The 26,895-nt window shown below is 44.5% G+C and overlaps 2 protein-coding genes across 2 annotated transcripts; both read right to left on the minus strand.

The window, feature by feature from the left end:
* Positions 1 to 4,374: 4,374 nt before the first annotated feature.
* maza (MYC-associated zinc finger protein a (purine-binding transcription factor)) lies at positions 4,375 to 16,649 on the minus strand. Its single transcript, XM_075454782.1, has 7 exons — positions 15,638 to 16,649; positions 13,431 to 13,581; positions 11,941 to 12,323; positions 9,751 to 10,001; positions 8,105 to 8,168; positions 4,842 to 5,013; positions 4,375 to 4,772 (listed from the first exon to the last, which is right to left on the minus strand). The coding sequence occupies exons 1-7, from the start codon at positions 15,668 to 15,670 to the stop codon at positions 4,447 to 4,449; spliced, it is 1,380 nt and encodes a 459-aa protein (XP_075310897.1). The 5' UTR covers positions 15,671 to 16,649; the 3' UTR covers positions 4,375 to 4,446.
* Positions 16,650 to 20,419: 3,770 nt separating this feature from the next.
* On the minus strand, positions 20,420 to 26,841 carry cdipt (CDP-diacylglycerol--inositol 3-phosphatidyltransferase (phosphatidylinositol synthase)). Its single transcript, XM_075454534.1, has 6 exons — positions 26,666 to 26,841; positions 25,469 to 25,603; positions 24,273 to 24,426; positions 24,086 to 24,167; positions 23,930 to 24,011; positions 20,420 to 20,829 (listed from the first exon to the last, which is right to left on the minus strand). The coding sequence occupies exons 1-6, from the start codon at positions 26,706 to 26,708 to the stop codon at positions 20,687 to 20,689; spliced, it is 639 nt and encodes a 212-aa protein (XP_075310649.1). The 5' UTR covers positions 26,709 to 26,841; the 3' UTR covers positions 20,420 to 20,686.
* Positions 26,842 to 26,895: the final 54 nt, after the last annotated feature.

The raw sequence follows: 26,895 nt of genomic DNA on the forward strand, positions 1-26,895 counted from the left end.
TACCAAATGACCTCAAAGACTCACAGAATCATTACAAAGATGCAAGATAACAAAAAAATTAGTTGTTGCACGATAAAAATGAAGAAAATAGGACAAATAGAATATTAACAGACATATAGAAGGAGATTTAAATCTACCAGAGATGCAGGATTGTTAGAGACTAAGAGAAGAAAATATGAAAAATAACTTGTGGGAGAAACTGTGATGACCTGAAGGATAAAACAGAACAATTATAATATAAAATAAAGAAAAGAAAATGAAGGTGGAAAAAAGGATAAATGTGAGCAAAAGGATCCAAAAATGATCAGAGACACAAACAGACCAAAACAAAACGACCACAGAGAGATGCAAAGATGAGCTAAATGAGGCACAAAGCAACATTCAGCAGATGCAAAAATGACCCGAGACGCAAATCCACCAAAATCTGGCTCTAAACAACCAGAAAGAACAAAAATATTCCCACAAAGAAACACCGGAGGGTTATTAAGGAGCTGAAAATGACAAGCAGCAAAAAAACAAGACAGCAAATATAAATCTAACTCGCATCAGGAACAAGTTAAGTAAATTAAAAGGCAAAAAACAAACAAGTGGGGTCAAAGATGGAAAATAACAAGAAGACAGAATGGAAACAGACAACAAAAGGAAAGAAATTATTAAAAATATTCAAACTGGGCCTCAAGACGACCTCGAGAAGATGCAAAATAATAAGAATGAGGCACAAATTCTCTGTTTTCCCTCCAACTTCCCACAAAAACAACAGCCAGTTCCTACACTTTCTTCTTCTTTGGTCCTCTGAACAGTGCTCTTCTTCTTCTGCTGGCCTTTTATGGTGGTAATCTGACCGGCTGCATTAATGACAGAGACCCCATCAGAGATGCAGTTTTAGTTCCTGATATCCTGCTTCTTCTCATCAGAACCAAACCGCTGATCCTCATTCAGAGAAGAAACACAGAAATAAAAAGATTCTGACGGAATAAAAAGCTTTCTCTTCCACTTTGTGTTTAAACGATTCAAACCTGGAGAAAACACAGTCGGTGCTGGGTGACGCATTTTAAATGTCAGACGATCGTGACAAAATCAAGATTAAAATTAGATTAATAGCTCAAAGATCTTCCTTATTGCTCCACTACAAATGTAAGAAGCAGGTTGATCAGGAGAAGCAGAATGGAAACAGACAACAAAAGGAAACAAATTATTAAAAATATTCAAACTGGGCCGCACGACGACCTCGAGAAGATGCAAAATAACAAAAATGAGGCACAAATTCAGTCCTTAAAACGTACCAAATGACCTCAAAGACTCACTACAAAGATGCAAGATGACAAAAAATGAGTTGTTGCACAATGAAAATGAAGAAAATAGGACAAATAGAATATTAACAAACATTTAGAAGGAGATTTAAATCTACCAGAGATGCAGGATTGTTACAAACTAAGAGAAGAAAATATGAAAAATAACTTGTGGGAGAAACTGTGATGACCTGAAGGATAAAACAGAACAATTATAATATAAAATAAAGAAAAGAAAAGCTGAATGAAGGTGGAAAAAAGGCTAAATGTGAGCAAAGGGACCAACAAACAGACCAAAACAAAACGACCACAGAGAGATAAAACGACCACAGACGGCTGTTAGAGATGAAATAAAGCCACATGACGTAAAACTGTATTTTAAAGAGGAAAATAACTCAGATCAGAAACAAAACAACCAAATCAAAAAAATAGACGGCAACAAATCACATCGAAAGAGACAAAAACAATAAAACTGGGTCAAAATACGACCATAAAGAAAGAAAGAGGCGCAAACCAACCACAGAATGATAAAAATGACTTCAAAGCACACAGAACGGCTTAAAAGAGACGCAAAATGAGACGTTAAAGAGTCAAAATGAATAAAAGTGGAACAAAGAAGAGATGAACAGTTATCAGGTAGATGCAAAACCAGCTAAAAAAGGATAGAAAATGGGCTAAAAAAGATGCTAAATCCTTCATAAGAGACACAAACTGATGCCCCGACTGAAAGAGAAAACAACATTATGACGGAAAATGACCACAAACAGCCAATATGGCTGAAAAAGGTAGAAAATTACCTAAAAAAAGATGCTAAATAGCAACAGATAGATGCAACCAAAGGTGTCACATGACCAGAAACAACAAGTCGTTTCCTTTCCTTCCAGGAGGCAACAATCACTCAGACACACTCCAGTGCACACATGCATTTTACTGCTTTTTAATAGAGGAACGAGGCGCTTCGCACTATGCATCAAGTACAATCAATATGCACGGCCACAGAAATGTGTCACCAAGGTAGCTACAAAGTACATGTCAGAGAGTTACAAATCAGCATCCAGAGGAGGAACAAAGGTCAGAAGAAGCAGAGAAGTTACGCACATTCAGCGTTCGGAGGGAAAGTTCAGGGTCGGTCCGCCTCCAGGCTTTAGAAAAGAGTTTCTGTACAGGAGCGGCGAGGGTTCGGCCCGCTCAGAGAGGACCGATCAGTACCTGCTCAGGGACAAACACTGGAAACACGGAGTAGAAACGCTTTAAAAACAGCTGTACAAAACCATGAGAGGCGGCGCGGGACATGATGGGAGCTAAATGCAAAGCGGCGGCAACAGAAATACGTTTATCCTCCTCCAGCAGGAAGGCTGGGAGCTCCGCCTCTTCTCTGTCGGAGGCGGCAGCAGCAGGAAGGTCCGGATCAGGCTCATGTGGGAAACCATCTGAAACACAGAAGCAGGTCGATGAGAGAGTGTGTCCTCGTTTAGCACGCCGGCGCCGCTGTTCGTTACAGCGAAACCGAGCCAAACAGAAGCTTCTTTCAGACGCACACCGCTTTAAAGGGACAGTTCGCCTCTTTTCCAATCCAATTTTATTTCTAAAGCACTTTACAACAACCTCAGTTGACCAAAGTGCTGTACAAAAAATAAAAACAAAGAAATTTAAAAGAATAAAACACAAGAATAAATTAAAAGGCACAAAACAGCAATATAATTTAAAACAATAATAATACTAAAAATAGCAATTTCACATTTCAACATCTCACATCGTGTCCAAAGCCGGGGAGAAGAGATGCGTTTTAAGATTTAAACAGACAGCGAGGAAGCCTGTCTGACGTGGAGAGGCAGATCGTTCCACAGGTTAGGAGCCGCCACAGCAAAGGCACGCTCACCTCTGAGCTCGCGCTTGCTTTTTGGTAGACTCAGGAGCAGCTGATCAGCTGACCTGAGAGAGCGGGAGGGTTTATCAGAATCAGAATCGCTTTTTATTGCCAGGTATGTGGACACACACGAGGAATTTGACTCTGGTTACACCTCGCTCTCTTTAGAGCAACAATTTAAAAAGATAGACAAAACGTCTAGCAGCTCAGAGAGGAAGGCTGGTGCGAGACCATTGAGGGATTTAAAAGTAAATCAAAGAATTTTAAAACTGATCCTAAAATGTACGGGCAGCCAGTGAAGTGAAGCATCAGCCCCTTTCACACTGCTTAAAATGGGGGAAATATGCTCATATTTACGTGAGCCAGTTAAAAGACGTAAATATGTTTTAAACCCCAGCCAACTAGCCGGACTACCTTCATCAGCACCAAAACGAGGCTGGAACTCTGCTCACAGGACGCAGCAGGGGGTAAGAAGATGTTCAGAAATGATGCTGCTGATATGGGATGTTACACAGCTTCATGTCAGAAGAGGCGAACTGTCCCTTTAACTCAATGTGACGTCTGAGCGAGCTTCCTGCTGATGTTCTGAGTCAATCTGTGATGCGTTTACACCTAAAACTGGTCTGAAACGCTGCCTTCACCATCAGACACACGGAGCAGCCGCAGGAATGTGACGGATTAAATGAATAAAGAAGCTTCTTCTCCATCTTTTTTTTAGCTTTTTGCTGCAGCAGCTTTGTTCTCTTTAATAAAACCCAAGAAGAAGAAGCCAATAACGTCCTTTTCAGCAACGTCAGAGTTACTTTATTGCTCAGGTTTGTGTTTTCACTTCTGTTTCTGACAGAAATTAAATATAATTCAGTTAAAATAAGAAATAAATGAAATATAATTCAGTTAAAAGAACAAATAAATTTAAATATAATTCAGTTAAAATAACAAATCAATTCAATATAATTCAGTTAAAATAAGAAACAAATTAAATATAATTCAGTTAAAATAAAAAATGAATAAAATATAATTCAGTTAAAATAAAAAATAAATAAAATATAATTCAGTTAAAATAAAAAATAAATAAAATATAATTCAGTTAAAATAACAAATAAAACAGGAAACTAAATAAAAAGCAACTTTCATTTATTCAGGAAATGGAGTATTCTGTTTAAAAGAGAAGAAGAAGCCGTCTGAGCCGATGGATTTACGCACCTCTACTGGCTGCTGTGTCTTCGGTCCTCTCCTCCACCCGCCCGCCCCGGCGGCCCCCGGCGGCCCCCGGCGGCCCCCCGCGGCGTGCTAGCTGTGGGGCTGGGGGGCGATGCTGGAGCAGTCGGTGACCAGCAGCCCCACGGCGCTCGGGCTGGACACGGTGATGGCCACGCTGGTGGTGCCCACGGGCCCGGCGCTCGTGGGGTCGGGGTTGGGGTCGCCCTGCTGGGCGTGGGTGCCCATGTGACCCTGGAGCTGCGTGGCCGTCTTGCACTGCACGCCGCACAGCTGGCAGAGCAGCACGCCGCCGGCTCCCGTCCCGCCGAAGCCCCCCCGCGCCCCGCCGCTCTCCTTCCACTCCTGGCCGTGGTGCTTCTGGGCGTGGACCCGCAGGTAGGTGAGGGTGGTGAAGCCTGCAACACAGGAGGCTGTTAGAGTGGTGCATTCTGGGACTGCGTTCAGCGGCGGCGGCGGCGTCTTACTGCGGTTGCAGAGGTGGCAGGAGTGATGCTGCGACTGGTTGTGGACCCTCATGTGGTCGGTGATGTAGGCGGCCGACAGCAGCTTCCCGCAGATGTGACACGGCACCTTCTCCTCGTGACGGATCAGGTGCGCACGGAGGCGGTCCCGCGTGGCGAAGGCCGACGTGCACGTCTGAGGAAGAAACGTGGACACGAACACGCATTTTTTAGGAAGTTTAAGCAAAATAAAGTCACTTATTTCACATTTAGAACCAAAATATCCTGAATTTAGGGAAAATGACAAAAAACTGACACAAACAGAAAACTTTTTCATCCTCCTCTACGACCATTTAATGATTAATTAATTATTAATAAATGATTAATAAGTGATTCATAAGTGATTAATTAATGATTCATAAATGCACTCATATGAAAAACAAAGTAACTTCTGGATTTATTTATTTAAAATTTATTTATGTCATCAACCTTTTCAACGACCTGGATATTCTCATAAAATCATTCGGGGATTCCTCTCTTTTTTAAACATCTGATCCTCATCAGGTGTTCAAACTGATCACATGACAGATCAAACCGTCTCATTATTTATAGAACAAAAGATGCAGATTGTGAAGAAGTAAGTGAACCCTTCCTGCTTCCACAGGAACTAAGTAGCAGCCAGGAGCTGATTAACTGATCATCGTTCAGTGGAGCTCCTCCCTCCATCTGGGAGGCTCAGCCATGTTGAAATGAATCATTTTGGGTTTTTACATCAAATTGGGATGAAACAGACTTTATATCTGGTTATAAATCTCTGCATCGTTCTCTCAGATCAGTCTCGATTTGCTTTAATCTGACTGATCAGTTGTTCTTTCCTCCACAGCTTCAACATTATTTTAGGGGTCTGAGGGCCCACCGTGAGCGTCCTGACTGAAAGCGAGCAAAACTGACGCCAAACGACGACTAAATGTTGCGAGGGTGTCCTGATATGCAGCGTGATTCTATTGGTTCAGAATCCAAACCAGTAATTACCTGCGATTACCGACCATGCCCTTTGGTTCAGATCTTTGTGGTTTGGGGTCATAAACCATCGGGTGCTGTTCCACAGTAAAGATCAGCTTCTCCTCGTCCGTTATTCCCTGAGTGATGCTAACCTGTTGCTAACTAGCTTGTCAACAGGAAGCAGCGTGTTCATTTCAACCAATAACAAGTGTTTAGGGGCGGGACACTGCTGCGAAATGTCGTCCAGATGGAGACAGCGCGGGCGATTTTATAAGAGGGCGAAGTCATCGCTGGACGGAGCGACATGTCAGGACAGACTGACTGAAAAAGTACGCTTTCTAATCACTTTTTATCAATCGCTCTCAGTCAGGTGTAACCGCTGCAGCAGAGAAGGACCACCGACAGAATAACCAATAAATCCAATCAGCTGCCTTTCAGAACCTCAGTCTGACTTTTAAATGATACCTCAGCTTTATTCCACCCTTCTGTTGTCACGTCCAAACACAACTTGTGGAAAACACATCTCACTTGACTACAACCACAAGCCAATTAGCAACCGGCTTTCCCACCGTTCAGAGGCAGAAATGGGACTAATATCCAGCATCTCACTGGAATTAAAAGATTCTTAAAAGATTATTCACCCAGTTTAGCCTTTTTTTTTCTTTAGAAGTACAACATAGTAATAAATGTACAGTGCATTGAGTTTCCCTCTGGATCAGTGAAGTATTTATCTCGTAGCAACGCCGCTCAGATAATAAAACCAAGATGGCCAATTTAACAAGAAGAAAAAACATTTTCTGAACCACTTGGTGGCAGAAATGAATAAAAAATTAATTAAAAACCAAACAAACAAAGGTTAAAGGGATACAAGGTAGTTTAGCGGCAGTATAGCGATCTCTATTGGTCAAACTGAAATTCTACACTGTCATAAAAATGCCCACCTGTACACACCCACTAACTAACCATCGTGGCGAATGCTGCTGTTCGTTGTGTTATTTAGTCAGTGCAGTTAGGTCATCTGATTCACAAGTGTAGACTGCCCACGTAAGATACTATAATCAGAGATTTTCTGTAGAGAGAACTCAAGATAATATGCTATAATCCTGTTGCTGGAGGAAGTGGCCGGGGACAGCTCGTCTGGGTTTCTCTGCTCAGGCTGCTGTCCCCGCGACCCGATCCCCGGACAAGCGGCACATAATGGATGTATGGATGTATGGATGGACTGTTGCTGATCTTGAATGGGATTCTTCCCTCATCATGGTGTATTCGTGGAGTGATTCCTTTGTATTAGCAGACACTTACAAAAGTTACATCTTAGACAGATGCGCGCAGGCACTACCAACACACGCCGCAATAAACGCAGACTAGCTCTACACTATTCCGATTATAATCACAAATTAATCAATTTTCATTTGTAGATAACAATTCTTGTTCGGATCAAAACGCTATTCTTATTCTAATCAGGTCAGTCCGTGTATTTCTGAAGCTAGGCTACGTCTCGAACTCAGGGGGGAATTAGAGCACCGTCATCACCTGTCTCTTTGCGATCTAAAACGCAGATCACTATGGTAGATGAACAAGATCACGCTTGGAGAAATTTCACAAAGATGGGAAGTGCCAACATCGAACGTTTCATGTTCAGTCTGTGAAAGGCAGAATAGGAAACGCTTGGTGTTGGCTCTTCAACGCAAGCGAACACATAGCTACAACTACAGCTAGCATACAGTACCTAGCTAAGTGCCGTAAACACAAACGACTCTTCTCACGCATCACGACACTTCAGAAGCGGGTCGCTCCTGCCGAAGTTACATATGGGATTTTCAGCATACAGACCCCTGTTGGGAGCGAGACAGGCTTCATTCGCTTACCATTGACTTGTTTAACCTTTGTTAAACTCCTGAAGGCTATAATTTTAGGTGAAAATGCTACCTAGTGCCCCTTTAAAAAGGGTAAAAAGAGTAAAAAGACGAAGTGTTGTGGCGGAGGTTTGACAGACGGTGAACTGACGGAGTTTGTGTGTCTCAGGAGGTGGAGCTCCCAGTCATTCTGATCACTTTTTATCGCTCGCTCTCAGTCGGGACGGGCTGGCTTTGTGTTAAACTCCAGCAGCTCGTGATGCTTCATGTGTCGCAGAAACAACAACACGCTCTGTTCCAGCTAATAATGTGAAAGCATTCTGTTGGATCAGGCTGCAGGCTGTTTTCTCTCATCACTGTTTAGGCCCAGAATGCATCTGTGATCTGTTCAGAGAATATAAAGCCAGCAGAGCTCTCAGCAGACCTTACCGTGCACTTGAAGGGTCTCTCTGTGGAGTGCACCTGTCGGACGTGACTGTTGAGGTGGTCCGGCCTGAGGACACAAAGCAGAACAGAAATCACTCCAAACCAAAGATGCTGCAAGAAGGTCGAGTTCATTCACAGAGCTGAGGATGAAGTAAGAGAAAATAACCCAAATAAAACGTCAGATTGGAGCCAAATGCCAAGGAGAAGAGGTGTGGGGAGGAAATCCGTGCCACAGATATTTCCACCATCACCTCGCTGTGTTCAGGCAGTTTTTGGGACGTTTCAAGGCCTCTGGTTGGTGGACCAGCAGGTATGATGGTTGATGATTAGGGCTGGGCAACGATTAAAATGTTTAATCTAATTAATCACACGATTTCCCTGATTAATCACGATTAATCGCATTTGTACGCAGAATCCAAAAATGAATCCAAAAGTAGTGTATAGCCTTTAGCATTTAGCTTTATTTTAAATGTGCTGCCATATGAATGAAAGTGCCATAACATTTGTTGTGCAAACACACTTTTAACATCAGCATCTTTCTGTAGTTTTTATGTAGAAGCCTCGCTCCACTGTCTGTTTCCTTGAATGACTTGCTGCTATCAGTTGTGTGTTTTGCCTTTAAGTGATATTTTAGACTGGAACTACTACGCTGAGAAGACAATTCAACTTGGCAGAGTTTACAGATGACTTTGGTTCTGTCGACTCCGCCGTCTGGAAGAACTTTAAAATGAAAATGGCCGAGTAAAAGTTCCGTACCCTTCTCCATGTTTGGTGGATCCGCCGATTACTTTCTTTTCCTGTTCCACAGCAGACAGCTACAGACTTTTACAAAATAAAAGCCTGTGAGCAACAGACTTTTACAAAATAAAAGCCTGTGAGCAACAGACTTTTACAAAATAAAAGCCTGTGAGCAACAGACTTTTACAAAATAAAAGCCTGTGAGCAACAGACTTTTACAGAATAAAAGCCTGTGAGCAACAGACTTTTACAGAATAAAAGCCTGTGAGCAACAGACTTTTACAAAATAAAAGCCTGTGAGCAACAGACTTTTACAGAATAAAAGCCTGTGAGCAACAGACTTACAAAATAAAAGCCTGTGAGCGACAGACGTTTACAAAATAAAAGCCTGTGAGCGACAGACGTTTACAAAATAAAAGCCTGTGAGCAACAGACGTTTACAATAATAAAAGCCTGTGAGCAACAGACTTTTACAAAATAAAAGCCTGTGAGCAACAGACTTTTACAATAATAAAATAAATAATAAACAGGGGTGGTCCGTGGCGTAGTGGGCTGAGCAGGCGCCCCATGTACAGAGGCTACAGTCCTCGCTGCAGCTGGTTCGAGTCCCACATCCGACAGCCCTGTGCTGCATGTCGTTCCCCCTCTCTCTGCCCCCTGCTTCCTGTCTCTCTGAACTTTCCATTAAAGGCACAAAAGCCCCCAAAAAAAAGTGTAAAATTTTTTTGTAAAAAAAAAAATAAAACCTGCGTTAATGCGCGATAAAATATTTATCGGCGTTAAATAATTAACGAGTTAACTCGCCCAGCTCTATTGATGATTGATGCCAAAGAGCATTTAGAGAAGAAAACACCTCAGACTGACGTCTCTGTTTCAGGCGTTTGGCTCGGCAGCAGAGGAGGAGGCGGTACCTGGAGAAGGCCTTGGCGCAGTGCGGACAGACGTAGGGTTTCTCCACGCCGCCTTGGTGCGAGCGCACGTGGTAACTCATCCTGTCTTTCCTCTTGAAGCGCTGCTGGCAGATGGGGCAGGAGTACGGCTTCTCGTCCGAGTGGGACAGCCGGTGGCGGTTGAGGTGATACACGTCTCTGAAGGCTTTCCCGCAGGCCTCGCAGGCGTGGTTCTTCCTCACCTGGTTGGAGCTGGGAATGGGGTTGGGATTCTGGTGGACAGAAGAAGAGAAGCTGAACTTTTACAGAAAAAGCTGAGAAAATATGAGAACTTTATTCTATTACAGACAGTATGAAGACAGAGTTCTGCCACATTCTCTGTTGGGGACAGGCCAGGACTGTAGGCAGGCCAGTCCAGCACCCGTACCCTCTTCTTGGTTTGTGTGAAGAATGTCCTTTTCCATGGTCTGCTTGAACAATGCACGGACGTCCCCGGAAAAAAAGTAGTCCTGAAGGCAGCACATGTTGCTGTAAAACCTCAGTTAACTTTTCTGCATCAATGCTGCCATCACAGAAGTGGAAATGAGCTTTGCCAAGGGCCCTGATCCAACCCCATACCATCACAGAGGTGGAAGTGGGCCCTGATCCAACCCCATACCATCCCAGAGGTGGAAGTGGGCCTTGATACAACCCCATACCATCCCAGGGGTGGAAGTGGGCCCTGATCCAACCCCATACCATCACAGAGGTGGAAGTGGGCCCTGATCCAACCCCATACCATCCCAGAGGTGGAAGTGGCCCCTGGTACAACCCCATATCATCCCAGAGGGGGAAGTGGGCCCTGGTACAAACCCCATACCATCCCAGGGGTGGAAGTGGCCCCTGGTACAAACCCGTACCATCCCAGAGGTGGAAGTGGCCCCTGATACAACCCCATACCATCCCAGAGGTGGAAGTGGCCCCTGGTACAACCCCATACCATCCCAGAGGTGGAAGTGGCCCCTGATACAACTCCATACCATCCGAGAGGTGGAAGTGGCCCCTGGTACAACCCCATACCATCCCAGGGGTGGAAGTGGGCCCTGATACAACCCCATACCATCCCAGAGGTGGAAGTGGCCCCTGATACAACCCCATACCATCCCAGGGGTGGAAGTGGGCCATGATCCAACCCCATACCATCCCAGAGGTGGAAGTGGGCCCTGATCCAACCCCATACCATCCCAGGGGTGGAAGTGGGTCCTGATCCAACCCCATACCATCCCAGAGGGGGAAGTGGGTCCTGATACAACCCCATACCATCCCAGGGGTGGAAGTGGGTCCTGATCCAACCCCATACCATCCCAGGGGTGGAAGTGGGTCCTGATCCAACCCCATACCATCCCAGGGGTGGAAGTGGGCCATGATCCAACCCCATACCATCCCAGAGGTGGAAGTGGGCCCTGATCCAACCCCATATCATCCCAGGGGTGGAAGTGGGCCATGATCCAACCCCATACCATCCCAGAGGTGGAAGTGGGTCCTGATCCAACCCCATACCATCCCAGAGGGGGAAGTGGGTCCTGATACAACCCCATACCATCCCAGGGGTGGAAGTGGGTCCTGATCCAACCCCATACCATCCCAGAGGTGGAAGTGGCCCCTGATACAACCCCATACCATCCCAGGGGTGGAAGTGGGCCCTGATCCAAACCCATACCATCCCAGGGGTGGCGGTGGGCCCTGATCCAACCCCATACCATCCCAGGGGTGGAAGTGGGCCCTGATCCAACCCCATACCATCCCAGGGGTGGCGGTGGGCCCTGATCCAACCCCATACCATCCCAGAGGTGGAAGTGGGCCCTGCTCCAACCCCATACCATCACTACAAACAGACAGAAACTGACCCTTCACCGGCGTCTTGCTGCAGCCTTGTTGGTTGAACCTCTCCGGTCGCTCCTTCCCTCCAGTTCAAACTAAAACCTGCTTAAACCAACGGGCATTTTGACCAAAGCGCCTCACACACACACCTCAGTCAGACCTCAGAATTGTGTTGAATGTGTCACCTTTAAGCTGAGCTGTCCTCCACAGAGCAGACAATAAAACCTGAGACTGTAACCGGAACCATGGAAACTGCTTTCATACCTCTCGGTCCAAACACTTTTAAACAAAAGAAGAAGAAGAAGAAGACAGTAACAGAATCATCTGACGGCTGTCGAGCTGCACACCCACCTGCTCCATGGACCCAACAACGACCACAGCTGCCTGGATGGGTTGAGGCGGCGCAGCCATGGTTACGGTTGCAGGGGCGATGGACACAGGGACCAGCTGGCCCTCCGGGTTGGTGTGCTGCCCGGGTTGGGGGAGGGTCTCTGTGGCGGGGGCGGGAGGCGGAGGCTGTGGGGGCAGGGTGAGCTGGAGGAGGGACAGAGGGATGGTCTGCTTCTCCACCCGCACCGCCTTCGCCGCTTCCTCCTTCTCCCGCGCCGTTCGGTCCTTCATCTTGATGCCCGTGTGCACCGACTGGTGCCGCCGCAGGTTGTAGCTGTTCTTGAACTCCTTGTTGCAGGTGGCGCAGATGTGGGCCGGCCGGCTGGGCTTGGCGAGCGGTTTGACTGGCGGACACAGCAGACATGACATCAACAGTTCAGATCCGACTTAACTTCAACATCTGTGCGCAGACGACTGAAAGAAAGAACACCAGTGAGGTTCAACCCTTTTTCCTTTTTGCTCTTTGGCTCCGCCCACAGTTGCGTGATGTAACACCGCCATCATCTCAGTGTGAGCTCTGCACACGTACAGCCACACACGTGAATTTCATGTTAAAGACGTCATCAGAGGCGGTTTCAAACCCGGGAATGTGCACAACAAAAGTCAGTCGCATAGTTTTACGATTGGAAATCAACCCATCACAGCAGAGACGGTTACTATGGTTACTAACCTGAGCAGGGAGGGGCTTTAGGACTAAACAAGGTGAGGCTGCGTTTCAGTTTTATGCTCCTAAAATCTGGAACAGCCTTCCAGAATGAGACAGGCCTCAACTCTGACAATGTTTAAATCCAGGCTGAAAACAGTTCTGTTTAGCTGTGCATATGACACCTGAAAGTATTTTATCTGCACTCTTCACTTTTAAGTTAATTAATTAATGATTATTTTTTATGTTTTTTTTCAGTGACTTTATTGCCTTCTTGTGATTTTATGTAGCTGTGTACAAATTGTGCTCTACAAATAAAATTGCCTTGCCTAGGAGCCGAAGCACAGCAGAGAGGGAGGGGGAGGAGCCTATATTTACTTTTTATAGGACTTTTTTTTTAATTCATGTCCACAGCGATGAACAAATCTAAAGTTCTGATCGTTTTTTTTTGCCATTTTATCCACATAAAAACAACAACAGGTGTATTTACAGAGGTCATGTGACTGCACACAGGTGGACTTTAACTAATTATGTGGCACCAGATAAGATTCAGGCTTCATATTAAAGGTCTGATCACATGTGTGTGCACCACGTCTTATTTTTTTACATTTTGCAGCAATAATTTGGAATAATTTGGATTTTTCCACCTGAAATAAGTTAAAATGAGGAAAAACACCAAGAGGAAAGAGAATAATTTGGATTTTCGAACTATTAGGATATAGTTTGGGTCCTCATCTCCTGATGTTGGCAGTTCTTCATGTTTCCACCACACAGTCTCATGTGTTTACAGACCGCTCTAACTCCTCACCGGGCAGCGGCTCCTCGCTCAGAGCGGCGGTGTCCACGGTGGACGGCGGCGCCACGATGTGCTCGGCCGGAGGACTCTGAGCCGGGCCGGTCAGCTCGGGCAGCAGCTCGGACTGCAGAGGCGTGTCCGCTTGGTTCTGATTCGGCGTCGTCTGCAATGGTTCAACAACATCTGTATTAATAGTCCAGAAGTTTAAGCACAAAGCACACGGACCTGAACCGAGGAGACGAAACGTTTCACAGAAAAGTTACAGAAAAGTTTTATGAAACACAACAAAATCTTGAGTTTGTAGTTTGTCAAACGATTTATTTAACAGACAAAAATCCAAATAAATGATTTTCAGTATCTTCACTGATCAACTTCATTGATCTCAGGCTGTAAAACTGAACCAAACGTAGAATCTGAAGCATCAACACTCAGTAAAAGTTCTTATGGAGTCATGTTTCCATCAGCTTCCTTTAACAACTCTTTCTAACGCTTTGGGAACTGAGGACACTGATTGTTGCAGTTTTTCAGAGGAATCTGGGTCCATTCCTGCTGAATCCCAGATTTCCCCAGACTCCCCGAATTCACAATATTCTGCTCTGCAGATGCTGAAAGACCAAAGTTCTTTACAGTCTGACTCTGAGAAATATTTGCTGAACTTATTGATGATTCTCTGATGGAGTTTGACCCAAAGCGTTGAGCCACGACCCATCCTTGTTGGAGAGACTGAACCTTTGGTGGATGCTGCTGTTATACCCAATCCTGACACCCTCACCTGTCAGCAGGTAACCTGCTGGTTGGAGAAGCTTCCAGAACGCTGTTCCTGTAGATTCTGTAAACTTTCTGTCTTTCTGTGACTCCAGAACAACTTTCACTGAGTGTTGCTGCATCAGGTTCTACATTTGGTTCTGTTTTCTAAATACAAAGAAGTTGGTCAGTGAAGACTCTGAAATCATTTCTTTGGACTCGTTTCTGTTCAATAAAAGCAAATAAATACAAAAATATATGAGTGACTTTATGAACTAATCTGAGCATCTAAACGATGAGATTTATCGACTCTTCTGATTTCTGTCATTTTGAACTCGACATCAGTCGTCACAAAGTTTTGATTTCCGCCTTGTTGGCGTTATTTTGAGCCAAGATTCTGCAACTGTGACGATTATTTCTCGTCTCAAATGTGTTCAGAAACAGAAAAAAAAGCAAGAGGAAGTTTTTTCTTTTACAAAAAGAAAGCAAAAACCCATGAAAAAAAAGGAGAAAAAGATAAAATCATACAAATAATAACAATAATCACAGATGTTTAAAAAGAAATAGACATGAACGAGCACATAAATGTGTAAACAAATGAAGATTTGAATCATTCTTTGCGGGCAAACTGGAAAAAAATACACAAATTTTCAGCTTTTCTTTTTTTTTTTTTTTTTTTTAATGGAAAACTTTTTTTCCATTTCTTTTTTTACTATTTAGTCAAAATAAAAGAAGCTTAAATTGTAAATTTGTGTGATTATCTTTTGCAAAACATCCAATCGATCAACGAAATAGGAAAAATTATTTCATTCATTTTTCTGTGTTTCCATTTTTATTTTATTCCTTCTTGTGGCACTCCTTGCACTCCGTACCACAACATTTGACCCGGAGCTTCAATCCTACAGGAAGTGGGTCATTTTCTCCATTTATTTCTTAGGTTTGGTGCAGTTTCTGACATTTCTGCACATTTTAAAAGCCTCACTCAGGTGTACTTTGGTCGGGCTGAACCAAGACGTGTTGGTGCGGCCGAACTGTGAAGCTTTGGAGTCTTTAAAGAGGCGAATCTCGATGTTCTGCCATGAAAATGATGATGTAACCGACAGAAAATGTTAAATCTGCTCTGAAACCGACAGGTTACGAGACCAATGATTGCTTTGCTTTGTGCCTGTTGATGTCATCGTCTGTCAGAGTTCAGTTCAAGTTGATTTGAACCCAAATTCAGTTTATATTTGTCAGGACAGTTTAAGGACAGTTTTGGTCGACGGATCAGGTCATGAACCCTTATCTGAGGTTTAAATCCGTCTCCAAGGAGAACCAAAGCAACAACTTCACCCTGACCCCTTAATGACCCCCCCCCACCATCCTCTCTGACCCCATCCAGGGATGTGAAACACCCCCACCCACCTCCGTCTTCTCCTCCCCACACATATAAAAAGCTCAACCACAAGCAGCTCCAGCCACAATTAACAACTCACCTGAAAGAGGAAATTACTCCAGGAGGTATCCATCCTGAGGGGCTGAGAGTGACCCCGCCTGGGACCACAGAGGGGCGGGAGGAGGGCGACGGAGCCCGGGGAGAAGCGCTCCAAAGCGGCTCCAAAAACACAGCCTGAGGCCTGCGGCGCGGCTCTCTGCCCGCTCGGGTTATTCAGTGGAAAAATGTGATGACACCGGACGATGCTCAGATTAAATAAACTTAACACTTCTTGGCCGTTTCGCTGCTATAAATTATGACTTTGCGTGAAAATCTGTTGGCGACAAAACAGGCTCTGACGTGGATGATTTTTGTAGATGCGACAAAATGGTTGGTATCATGCTTTCAAGGTGCATTTTTAATACAATTTGCTTATGTCTACTGTCGTAAAAAATTAGTGAATTGCATGCAAAGTAGAGATAATTTTAATTCGGATGAGCAGTCGGACCGTGCCAATCATGTTCAGCGGCTGTTCGGGAGTCATTTATTCTCGGTAGCTCCGTGAAGGCCGCGGCGGCGGGATCCAAGCCTCGGCGTTGCGTACAGCTCGTCCCTTCACTAGAGGGCTCCCGGTCGGCCGCGGTCCGTGGCTCCGCCTCGGTGTTTCGATCGGCAGGATGACATCTTTCTCTTTTTTTTTTTTCAAACTCCCTCCCTCCCTCTCTGTCTTTCTTCCTTTTCTTTTTTTTTTTATCTCCTCTTCGCCCCCTCTGTCCCTCTCTGCTTTAAAGGGAAAGTATTTGGTGCCGTCCCAGTCGCCCCCGCCGCCGCCGACAAATAATGAAATCCGACATTTACACCATCAGCGCGGCCGTTAAATCCCTCCGCTCAGCCGTTACAGAAATATCCGCCGCCGCCCGTCACGAACCCACACGGCCGAACGGTCCGGACCGCGTTCGCCAAACTCTTCGATAAAATGGTGTCGGGTTTAGCTAAAACAAGGCTTTATCCCCCGAGCATCTTAAAGGTAACGATTCGCGCAAGTGCAACAGCTGGATCTAACCTCCATTACACATGACGTCCATCCCCGAAAGGCCGGCACGGAGCCGCCCGCAAGACTCCATTTAAAAAATTTCGGATTTTAGGATTTCTCCTTCGTCTGCATGATTTGATGCACGAAAACGGCTTTTTACCATTTGATACAAAGCAACCATATATCCGGCTTACATGGAAAAAAGAAAAAAAACATTTTATTCCTAAAAATGATACATGTCATCATGTGGTTCGTTTTAGACGTTTTTATGTTGGAATAAACACAAAATGAATTGACAAATAAATCACATGTATGCTAAATTAGTCTACAAATGTGTCATTAAATGAACAGAGATGGAAAACGGCCAAAAAGAGAAACTAAATATCTGTTTGATACACAAAGTCCCTGAAATAAAACCAAATGGTCAAAGTACACAAAGAGATGCAAAATTATTTTAAAAATGTGCCAAAAATTTGCACCAAAATGGGACAATATCACTAATGATCATGGTAAAAGCATTAAATTACCAACGTAAAGCTAATATTATATTAATTATACATAAACTACCGAATGAGACACAAATTTAGCTTAAAAGTGACTAAATGATGTGAAACATTTGCATCTTTATGGGTCGTTTTGTGTTAAAACTGTTTATCTGAATTATTTTGAGCTGTAACACAATCACATGTAGATATTTTAAAAGTGATGACGAAGTTAACTAATATTTACTTATAACAGTTTTAATGGCAATTAGAAGAAGAAACTACAGGAAGAAGCTATGGTAGCCCAGAGGTCCAAAACACCTCAAAGAAAGCAAAACAGTGGTTCGATCCTTCTTTTTAATCGAGGTTTTCCTCCTCAGACGTATAAAGGAGAGTTTTAAAGGTTATTTTAGGGCCGAGGAACCAGGTTGTTGAAGATAAAAATGCTTCAGATCAGAAAGAGGAAATTTCAGCTGAGCTCTTACTTTGGCGATCCGGAGACGTCCACAGAAACCTTCAGGGAAAAAGGTTGTTAACCGCTAAGTTAGCAGAAACTCCTGTTTTTACTTTCTTCAGCTCAGGACCAAACATGAGACATGAACTCACACTTTCATCTTTTCTTTATTCTACAGCTTCTTTTTTTGATTTTTTACAGCAAATTCAAACACAAAATCCCTCCAAAATACTGAAATTTCTCTTAAATATAACTTTAAAGTTTGGCTTTTATGTCCACATACAAACACATCTCAGCTTCATACATTCGAGGAGAAGAGCTCCATCAGACACACGGCTTTACGTCAGCAGCACAGACTGAATACTTGGTGCTCCTCAGGTGAGCTTTTACGCGACTAAAAGAGGAAAAACACGTTTTCTACCACAATTAAAAAACATTATAGGTCTTAAATAAGCGCCGCTGTCCATTCACCGGTGCATCAACAGCAGAAATCTGAAAGTGAGCAGTAAAAAACAAACAAACACCAACAAAAAGTGGCTCGGATGCAGAACAAAAAGGGAATATTCAGGCACACGCTCCCCTCAGAGTGCGTGTCGTGTTTCACACGAACCAGAAGGATGTCGTGGAAAACCATGAAAAAACGATCAAATCCAAAGGAATGAGGACCGAGCGCTCCGGATGGCGACACCGTTATTAAACAGGTGGTCCGGCTTTATTTCGGCCCGCCGCCTCAGGATTCTGCTGCCGAGAGTCGTCAGCGTGGGGACGAAATAAAGCAGAATTCACCTTTAAAACCAGGTCGAATGGATCGTTTGAGCTTCTGGAAAAGAACTAAAGGAAGAAACTAAAGAAACTAAAGGAAGAAACTAAAGAAACTAAAGGCTGCGTGGCCACCTGGAGAACCGTTAAAAACCTTCAATAAAAGCTCCGATTTTACATCCTGCAGATTTAAGGATGAGACTGTGCAGAGGAGACCTTAAACATGGCCGAGCAACGATCTGAGCAACGATCTGAGCAACGATCTGTGCAACGATCAGAGCAACGATCTGAGCAAGGATCAGAGCAACGATCTGAGCAACGATCAGAGCAACGATCAGAGCAACGATCTGAGCAACGATCAGAGCAAGGATCAGAGCAACGATCAGAGCAACGATCTGAGCAACGATCTGAGCAACGATCTGTGCAACGATCAGAGCAACGATCAGAGCAACGATCTGAGCAACGATCTGAGCAACGATCTGTGCAACGATCAGAGCAACGATCTGAGCAACGATCAGAGCAAGGATCAGAGCAACGATCTGAGCAACGATCAGAGCAACGATCTGAGCAACGATCTGAGCAACGATCAGAGCAACGATCTGAGCAACGATCTGAGCAACGATCTGAGCAACGATCAGAGCAACGATCTGAGCAACGATCTGAGCAACGATCTGAGCAACGATCAGAGCAACGATCTGTCTGAGCAACGATCAGAGAAACGATCTGAGCAACGATCAGAGCAACGATCAGAGCAACGATCTGAGCAACGATCTGAGCAACGATCTGAGCAACGATCAGAGCAACGATCAGAGCAACGATCAGAGCAACGATCTGTGCAACGATCAGAGCAACGATCTGAGGAACGATCAGAGCAACGATCAGAGCAAGGATCTGAGCAACGATCAGAGCAACGATCCGAGCAACGATCCGAGCAACGATCCGAGCAACGATCCGAGCAACGATCCGAGCAACGATCTGAGCAACGATCTGTGCAACGATCAGAGCAACGATCCGAGCAACGATCCGAGCAACGATCCGAGCAACGATCCGAGCAACGATCTGTGCAACGATCCGAGCAACGATCTGTGCAACGATCTGTGCAACGATCCGAGCAACGATCAGAGCAACGATCAGAGCAACGATCTGTGCAACGATCAGAGCAACGATCTGAGCAACGATCTGAGCAACGATCTGAGCAACGATCAGAGCAACGATCCGAGCAACGATCCGAGCAACGATCTGTGCAAAGACGGAGGAAGCTAAAACATCTGGGCCCAGATGTACAAAACACCTGAGTTTTCTCCTTAAACGTGACACTTCAGACTTAAATACTCGCCGTCAGGCTGTTATTACGTCACACACCGGCTGCTGTTCCTGATGTTTGGCTGCTTATTCCTGTAGTCTGTTGCTGTAACTCTTTAACTCTCCCCTCAGCCAATGGAAGCTCGTCCTGAGGACTCCCACCTGCACAGCTCGCAGCGGGCCGCTCACCTGCCCACACGGGAGGCTTCAGAACAGCCGATCCACCAGGAAGCTCCTGGTTTAGCTTTCATGGAGCCGTTATTAGCTTTAGCTTTAGCTTCATTCAGCCGTTTATTTCCTGCTTTAAGCGACAAGAAGAAAACATTTCACGTGTCAAACTGTTGATTCGCCTCAGCGGGCACCAAGATCAACTTAGACTCTGACTTATAGACGTGAAATCGCTGGTTAATACCAGAGGAAACATCTGGAAACATCTGGAAACATCTGGAAACATTGAACCATGAGCAGATCATCGACTCTGAGCTTTTTTCTGAGGTCGGTTGACGTTTAATTCAGGAACAAAACTTTGGCTTCTATGATAAACTCTGAGAACATTCAGGTGTTTTGTGCAGCTGGGCCCTGGCGACCATAAGCCCCGCCCCCTGGCGACCATAAGCCCCGCCCCCTGGCGACCATAAACCACGCCCCCTGTTGTCCATAAGCCCCGCCTCCTGGTGGCCATAAACCACGCCCCCTGGTGGCCATAAACCACGCCCCCTGTTGTCCATAAGCCCCGCCCCCTGGTGGCCATAAACCACGCCCCCTGTTGTCCATAAGCCCCGCCTCCTGGTGGCCATAAGCCCCACCCCCCTTTCAACATAAACCCCGCCCCCTCGGTTTAAATCTGGGGAAAGAAAAGCTGCCTCTGATAACCGTGTCAGTTCAACAACACCCCGTTTCTGTCTCTGTGGGACATAAATAAATAAAAACAGACCAGAAGCTCCGACTCCATCTTCCTGGTTTTGGAATATTCGGTGATATTTGGTCCTAAACCGTCTGACTTCAGCCTCCCGTTACCTCAGAGAACACAAACAAATAAAAGGTGTTGTGGATTCCCCTCCTCCTCCTCCTTCTGACCTCTCACTGCCTCTTAGCGGCGCTCTCCCGCTCGGCGGCGTCCATGGCGGCCATGTTCTGGGAGGCGGTGACGAGGTGCAGGGCGCTGATGCCGGACTTCAGCAGGCAGATGATCCCGCAGAGTCCCTGCAGCCAGTAGAGCCAGGCTGCAGCACAGACACACACCAGAGAAAGCTTTTACTCCACCGTCTGCTGGCTCTGAGCTTCAGATCAGCAACGTTTTACCTCATTTTTTCATCTTTACGGAAAAAACTGCAGCAGAATGAAAGCAGATACTCATCAAAATCTGACGCGTAAGCGCCTCAGACCTGATGACATCATCAGGTTGATGCACCTAACGCAGAGATACTCAAGCTTTAACTGGCGGCTCGCACTCGCATAGTAGCTTATAACAATATGCTAACAATATATTTTTTCAAATAACACACAGCGAATACTGCACAGTATTAAGTATTTTTATTAAGTTTGCATTTTTGTAGTATTAAGTATTTTTATTAAGTTTGCGTTTTTGTAGTATTAAGTATTTTTACTAAGTTTGCGTTTTTGTAGCATTAAGTATTTTTATTAACACATTGACTCCCAAGTCACGTAAAACTACGTTTTTACTGCCCATGCGTTGGCTCCCACATGGTAAAAATACGTTTTTACGTTTTTTTATGGATTCTGAATCTATACATTCTAATGCACATTCTGTGTGATTTTTGTAATTATGTGATGAACAGAACTGACATAGATGGCAGTCAAAAACTGGTGTCATCATCTGGACATTTTGATCATTACGCCAATGGCTTTGCGTCAACTCAAGAACAATTTTGATAACGCTGCATTGATTGTTGTCCAATCGCACATGTCGGTTTCCAGAGGGTGGCGGTAAAGTAACATAAACAAACAACAAGAAGGAGAAGAAGACACGCGACAAGTCAGGAGGCGGTCTTATGAACAGGTTAGCTTAGCTTAGCTTTGCAACATGCGATCACGCTTGGAGGGAAAGGGAAGCCGATATCTCAGTTTGTTGTTGATTTTGGTGGATACCCGCCTTGGTTTAGCTAAGGATAGCTCGCTAATGGCGGCACCTAGAGACACGCAGTTTTGACCCACAAAGAGTTTAAAGTCTCAGCTTTCAAACGAGCCATAACATGTTTCAGTGGCCCTATCACATAATATGCTGTGACTGTACAAAAAACGTAAAAAAAAATGGTTTAGAACGCTGGGATTCTACGACATAATTCTGTTAAAAACCGCCGGTAGTCAATGTGTTAAGTTTGCGTTTTTGTAGTATTAAGTATTTTTATTAAAGCAATACTATGTAACATTTCTACCTTAAAATAACAGCTTGAAAAAAATTGTGCGGCTAGAATGAGTTTTAATATTACGATCGGCCTGTCTCCTATGCCCTTCGGGGGTCTGAGTTGGAATAACTGCGCTATGTAACTTTGCTGGAGCGGCCCGGGAGCTGAGCGGAAGTACTTCGACTTGCTTTCTGGCACACCTACCGCAGAAACAAATAGACCCCTCTCACGCTCCCAGGTATAAGGCTAAGCTAGCGCAACATTGTCAGTACGATCATCATGGCAGAGGCACCGAAGAAACAGAAGAAGACGCTGACTGATGAAGCAAGGAAGAGAAAGAGAGAGGCCGACAAAGCAAGAGACCGGACTAGAGTTGCTCTCGGAACAGCCTGTAGGGGGAGCTCCATAATGGGCTTTTTGAGAAGTTACATAGTATTGCTTTAAGGCTTAATGGTGTTTCCTAAAGGGGGAACTGTTAAACCTGGCAACGCAGCCCGCTTAAACCACCTCAGACCGCAGAGCACGCTAGCTCCTTTAGCCAGCACAAGATGCAGGCACAATGGATCGGTTTTTAATTAAAAAAAGAAAAAAAGGGCAAAAACCAGCACAAAAACCATGCTCATCCTGAATGTCTCACTATGATTACAACAACAAACTACAAATACAACATGAAGAAAGTCGAGGACTCATCCCAGTATTAAGGCAAATGTGGTCTGAATTGAAAATGTATTAGCTGTGTTGTTTCTTTTTTGTGGGATGTTTTATATGTAGAAATGCATATTTGCAAAAAGGGGACTTTAGTATGTTGTGGTAAAAGTGGCTCTTCCCTTGATTTTGCTGCCAATGTGGCTCTGGTGAAATAAATAGTGAGTATCGCTGGTTTAGGACCGCGTCTGGATCTCAAAATAAGAACGAAGAACCGAAAGACGGATCCTCTTCACAGGAACCGTCAGAAACAGGAAGGCACACAGATGTGGTGAAGAAGAACAGCTGATTCTGCTCTGAACCGATTCACACGTTTTAATTCGACCCCCCCGCCGCTGCTGAAGTTCCTCTGTGGGAGATCAGAGGCTTCAGATGACCTCATTATCCGATGACCTCATTATTAACCGGATCCTCTGAAAACGTGCTCCAGCTGCAAACACCTTCCTGGTCGTCTCTTTTCGGACTCTCTGCGGACGTCAGAATCCACCACAAACCAGACAAAGGAGGAATTTAACCCATTAAATCCTTTTCCATGATAATCCGCAGAGAGTCGGCCGGTTTGAGCTGAAACTGTTTAATGTGGTCAGAAGGCGGAGAAAAAAGCTGTGAATCCTCCTCTCACAGAACATTTCTGCACATTTCTACAGGGAAACAGGAAGCAGGTGCAGAGATTCACTGAAACTAAGACGGTTTTAACAGAGTTTGGATGATTCTCGGGAGCCTGAAAGCCAATCCAACAGCTTCTGTGACAGATGCTGATGATGAACCCGTAAAAACAGACTCAGAAACAGAAGAAGAAGAAGAAGAAGAATGAACCCAAAACGAGCCCAAATTCTGACTTTCTCTTCGTTAACCTGAAACTTTAAAAGTGGAAATCAGAGAAGGAACTTTTTGAGTCATGACACCTTTTTGCTGACTCACAGTTTAACTTTGCTGGCAGAGCCTTCAGTTATCAGGCGCCTCTCTGTGGATCTCCACAGTCGCCTCAGGCACGCTCAGGACGGGAGATTGGACTGAAGACAAGTTTCAGTGCAATCTGTTGGTTTCCTTAGCTGGGAAACTGTTTTTGAATTGGCTCTATATGAATGAATTGGATTATTTTGCAAATAATTATGATTACAATGAATTTAATTCCTATTGGCTTGAATTGGTCTTTATTATCTAAGTGCCTTGAGATGACATTTGTTGTATTTGGCGCTATATAAATAAAACTGAACTGAACTGAATGAGGAAGAGGAGGGTGAGGTCTTACGTGCCGGGTCCTGGATGTGGTGAAGGATGTAGAGCAGACAGAAGAAGAGCTCGTTCCCGGCGCACATCACGAACAGAACCGGCTGCAGGGAACACAGACCGCTTCAGTTTCTGCTCAACTTCACACAAACAGACTGACTGAGTTCGCTGCTCTGACCTTTGAGGTGTAGTAGATCCGGAGGATCGGGTTCCCGGACAGGTCGATGGTCTTGTGACTCGCTGATCCCTGTATGGTGGAGCTGAGGAAGACATCAACACCGATCAATAGAGATCAACACAGGAAGATGGAGCGACGTTCCACCTGAGGTGTAAACCAACGTGTTGAGATTTAGCCGCCGGGTCACCTGTGCAGGTGCAGCCAGTGGCTGGCGATGTCCAGACACATGCTGAGCTGGAACAGGAAGGTGTAGGAGGGGTAGATCAGCGACAGGTTGACCAGCAGACACATGGTGGCGCAGCGGTCCGTCAGCATGTCCATCATGGCGCCGAACTTAGTGGCTGAAGGAAGAGTTGGACAAAACACCCTGAATGCAGCGGCGTCAATTCAGCCACAGCTAAGGTACGGCAAAGGTCACTATGGTCACATGACTACAGTATCAATCAATAAATATCTTTATGTATTTTATTTTATTTTGGATTTGATTTAGTTTTTTAATGTGTTTTTATCTGGCTGTACAGCACTTTGGAAACCTTGTGTTTGTTTAAAATGTGCTATATAAATAAAGTGGATTGGATTGGAATAAATATACATGCCCAGCAAATAATCACCACAAAAGTCTGCTATGTTGCTTATCTGTGTGCAAATGCAGTCTCACTCACATAGCTGCTAACATAACAATGGACTCGTCTCCGTCTCCCTGTTAGCATTAGCATTAGCCTCGTTAAAAGCCTAAATCCCGCCTTCACTACCTGGTCCTCCTTCCTCTGCCGCTGGGGCAACATGGGACCCATCATCACCTGCCCTTTTTTTTTGGTGATAAATAAATCTAAAGTGTTCTGCTTTCTTTTCATATTTTACATTAATTAGCAAACAACAAATCCCGCTAATAACATCAGCTTTGACCTTCAGGCTCCGTCATCTTCGTGGGAGGGAGGGGGGAGACATACTACATTTCAAAAGGGAAGATGATACTTAGATCAATTAATTTTGTTGTTCAGAATTTCAGTTGTAGTTCATTTATATGTATTAAATAATAGAATAATCAATACAAAGTGACACAGAGTAATTCCATAAATTCATTTAAAAAAAAAGAAAAACGAACATTTCCATTTTCCCCCGGAGCCAAGGTGTGGCAGCTGCCTGAATGCGTTTCTCTTTCAGCTAAAACCCAAAAATACGGAACATAAACGAGACAAATTCAGTTAAAAATGTCTGACGCAGTGACAACACCGCCCCCCTCAGGCCAGACTGGGCACTGCGTCATCTAACCCGAACCCCACGTTGGTCGTTACAGATCACTGCTGCTAAACCGAGGCAGAGAGGTAAGGTTAAAGTTAGGTGGGGGTAAGGTGGGGGTGTGGAACGGCTGCAGATACGTACACTGGTTGAGCGCTCGTGCGGCGTGGCCGTCAAAGGCGTCGAGCAGAGCGCTGAGCAGGTAGCAGAAGACGGCCGGCCAGGGACAGCAGGGCATCAGGTAGAAGGAGAGGAGGGCCAGCACCACCCGGGCGTAGCCTGAACACACAGGGGCAAACGTTTTGTTTAGGTTCACTTCAGTACAAATCAAAACAACTTATGCCTCAGTTCAGAATGAATAATGAGGCAAAATGAGGTTTTCCTTTATTTCTTTGAGTTGTTTGAACTTCTGGAAAATCTAAATTTTACATCCTCAAATCAGAAAATGTTAAAGTGGTAATTCTGACACTTATTTGATCTAAATCAAATACATCTAATGTGTAGTCACTTGATTATATGCATCTGTTTTATCACCTCCAACAAACAAATGAGGAATTTAGAGCGATTTTTAACGAGGAAGACAAATTAAATGTGATTTTTAAATGGTCCAAAATCAGCCTCCATGGCGGGATGAGTCTGAGGATCTGTCAACAAATGTTTGTCCACAAATGTGATTAAAAACATATTTCTGCCTCTAAAGTGCAGAATTTAACAGAGTTTAATGAGACAAAACAAGGAATATGCAAAGCAAATATAATTATTATTATTTCTGTTTAAATGTTTCATGGCATCATAACTTTGTAAGATTTAGAGTTAAAATAAAACAAGTTGCTCTGAAGCTAAAGTTTGAACAAAACAACCTTTTTAACTCGAGAATAAATCAGCAAACCGGAATCATTCAAACACAATATTTCCTCGAGAATATTTTGCTTTTCATTTTGACCTTCAGGGCCACCGTAGAAATGGGTGAACCAAAACCTAATTAGGTCTAAAATAATTTTCTGACAGTTCTGGGACGCAATACTTAATTATTTTTAGCAAATCAAATCCTCCCCTGAGCAGTTCCAGCCAAATTTTAATCAACATTTACTGTTTTAGAAAGACCGAATCGAGGTAAAAATAAAAAAAATAAAATAAAACTTAGCTTGTTTTTATTTTAAAATCTTAGCTCGATTTGACCTCCGCACATCAAGAGTCTGGTAAGTCAAACTAAATGTAAAAATTCAACGTAATAAACCAGCTTTTCCCTTAATTTCGCCCTTTTTTGAATGAGGTTTGGTGTGAGCGCCTCTCGGCAGCAGCTAACGCTAAGCTAGCTGAAAGGAGACGGTTTAAACTCACCGATTAAATTGGGAACGAAGAAGAAAATATTTTCCTGCGACATCCTGGAAGTCTGCGGCGGCTGTAGGCTCAAACACGGCGTCTCTGTGGGTCCGCTGCCAGCTGAAACCGGGGGGCCAAACTCCGCGAATGACAGCTGAATCAGTTTGGAGCGATGACTTCCGGCAGCGGATTTTAGAACCGGAAGCCACAAGTTGGGCACATCCGGTGCGCATTTTCAAAATAAATGC

Source organism: Odontesthes bonariensis, chromosome 21, assembly GCF_027942865.1.
Source record: "Odontesthes bonariensis isolate fOdoBon6 chromosome 21, fOdoBon6.hap1, whole genome shotgun sequence".
NCBI lineage: Eukaryota > Metazoa > Chordata > Actinopteri > Atheriniformes > Atherinopsidae > Odontesthes > Odontesthes bonariensis.

Coding starts and splice junctions, on each gene's coding strand:
- maza (XM_075454782.1), bottom strand. CDS start 15,670: ATGGATACCTCCTGGAGTAATTTCCTCTTTCAG. Junction 5,014..8,104: donor AGAGACCCTTCAAGTGCACG/GTAAGGTCTGCT, acceptor TTTCTTCCTCAG/ACGTGCACGTCGGCCTTCGC. Junction 4,773..4,841: donor CTGCCACCTCTGCAACCGCA/GTAAGACGCCGC, acceptor CCTGTGTTGCAG/GCTTCACCACCCTCACCTAC.
- cdipt (XM_075454534.1), bottom strand. CDS start 26,708: ATGTCGCAGGAAAATATTTTCTTCTTCGTTCCCAATTTAATCG. Junction 24,168..24,272: donor CACTGGCTGCACCTGCACAG/GTGACCCGGCGG, acceptor TGTCTTCCTCAG/CTCCACCATACAGGGATCAG. Junction 24,012..24,085: donor GGATCTACTACACCTCAAAG/GTCAGAGCAGCG, acceptor TGTTCCCTGCAG/CCGGTTCTGTTCGTGATGTG.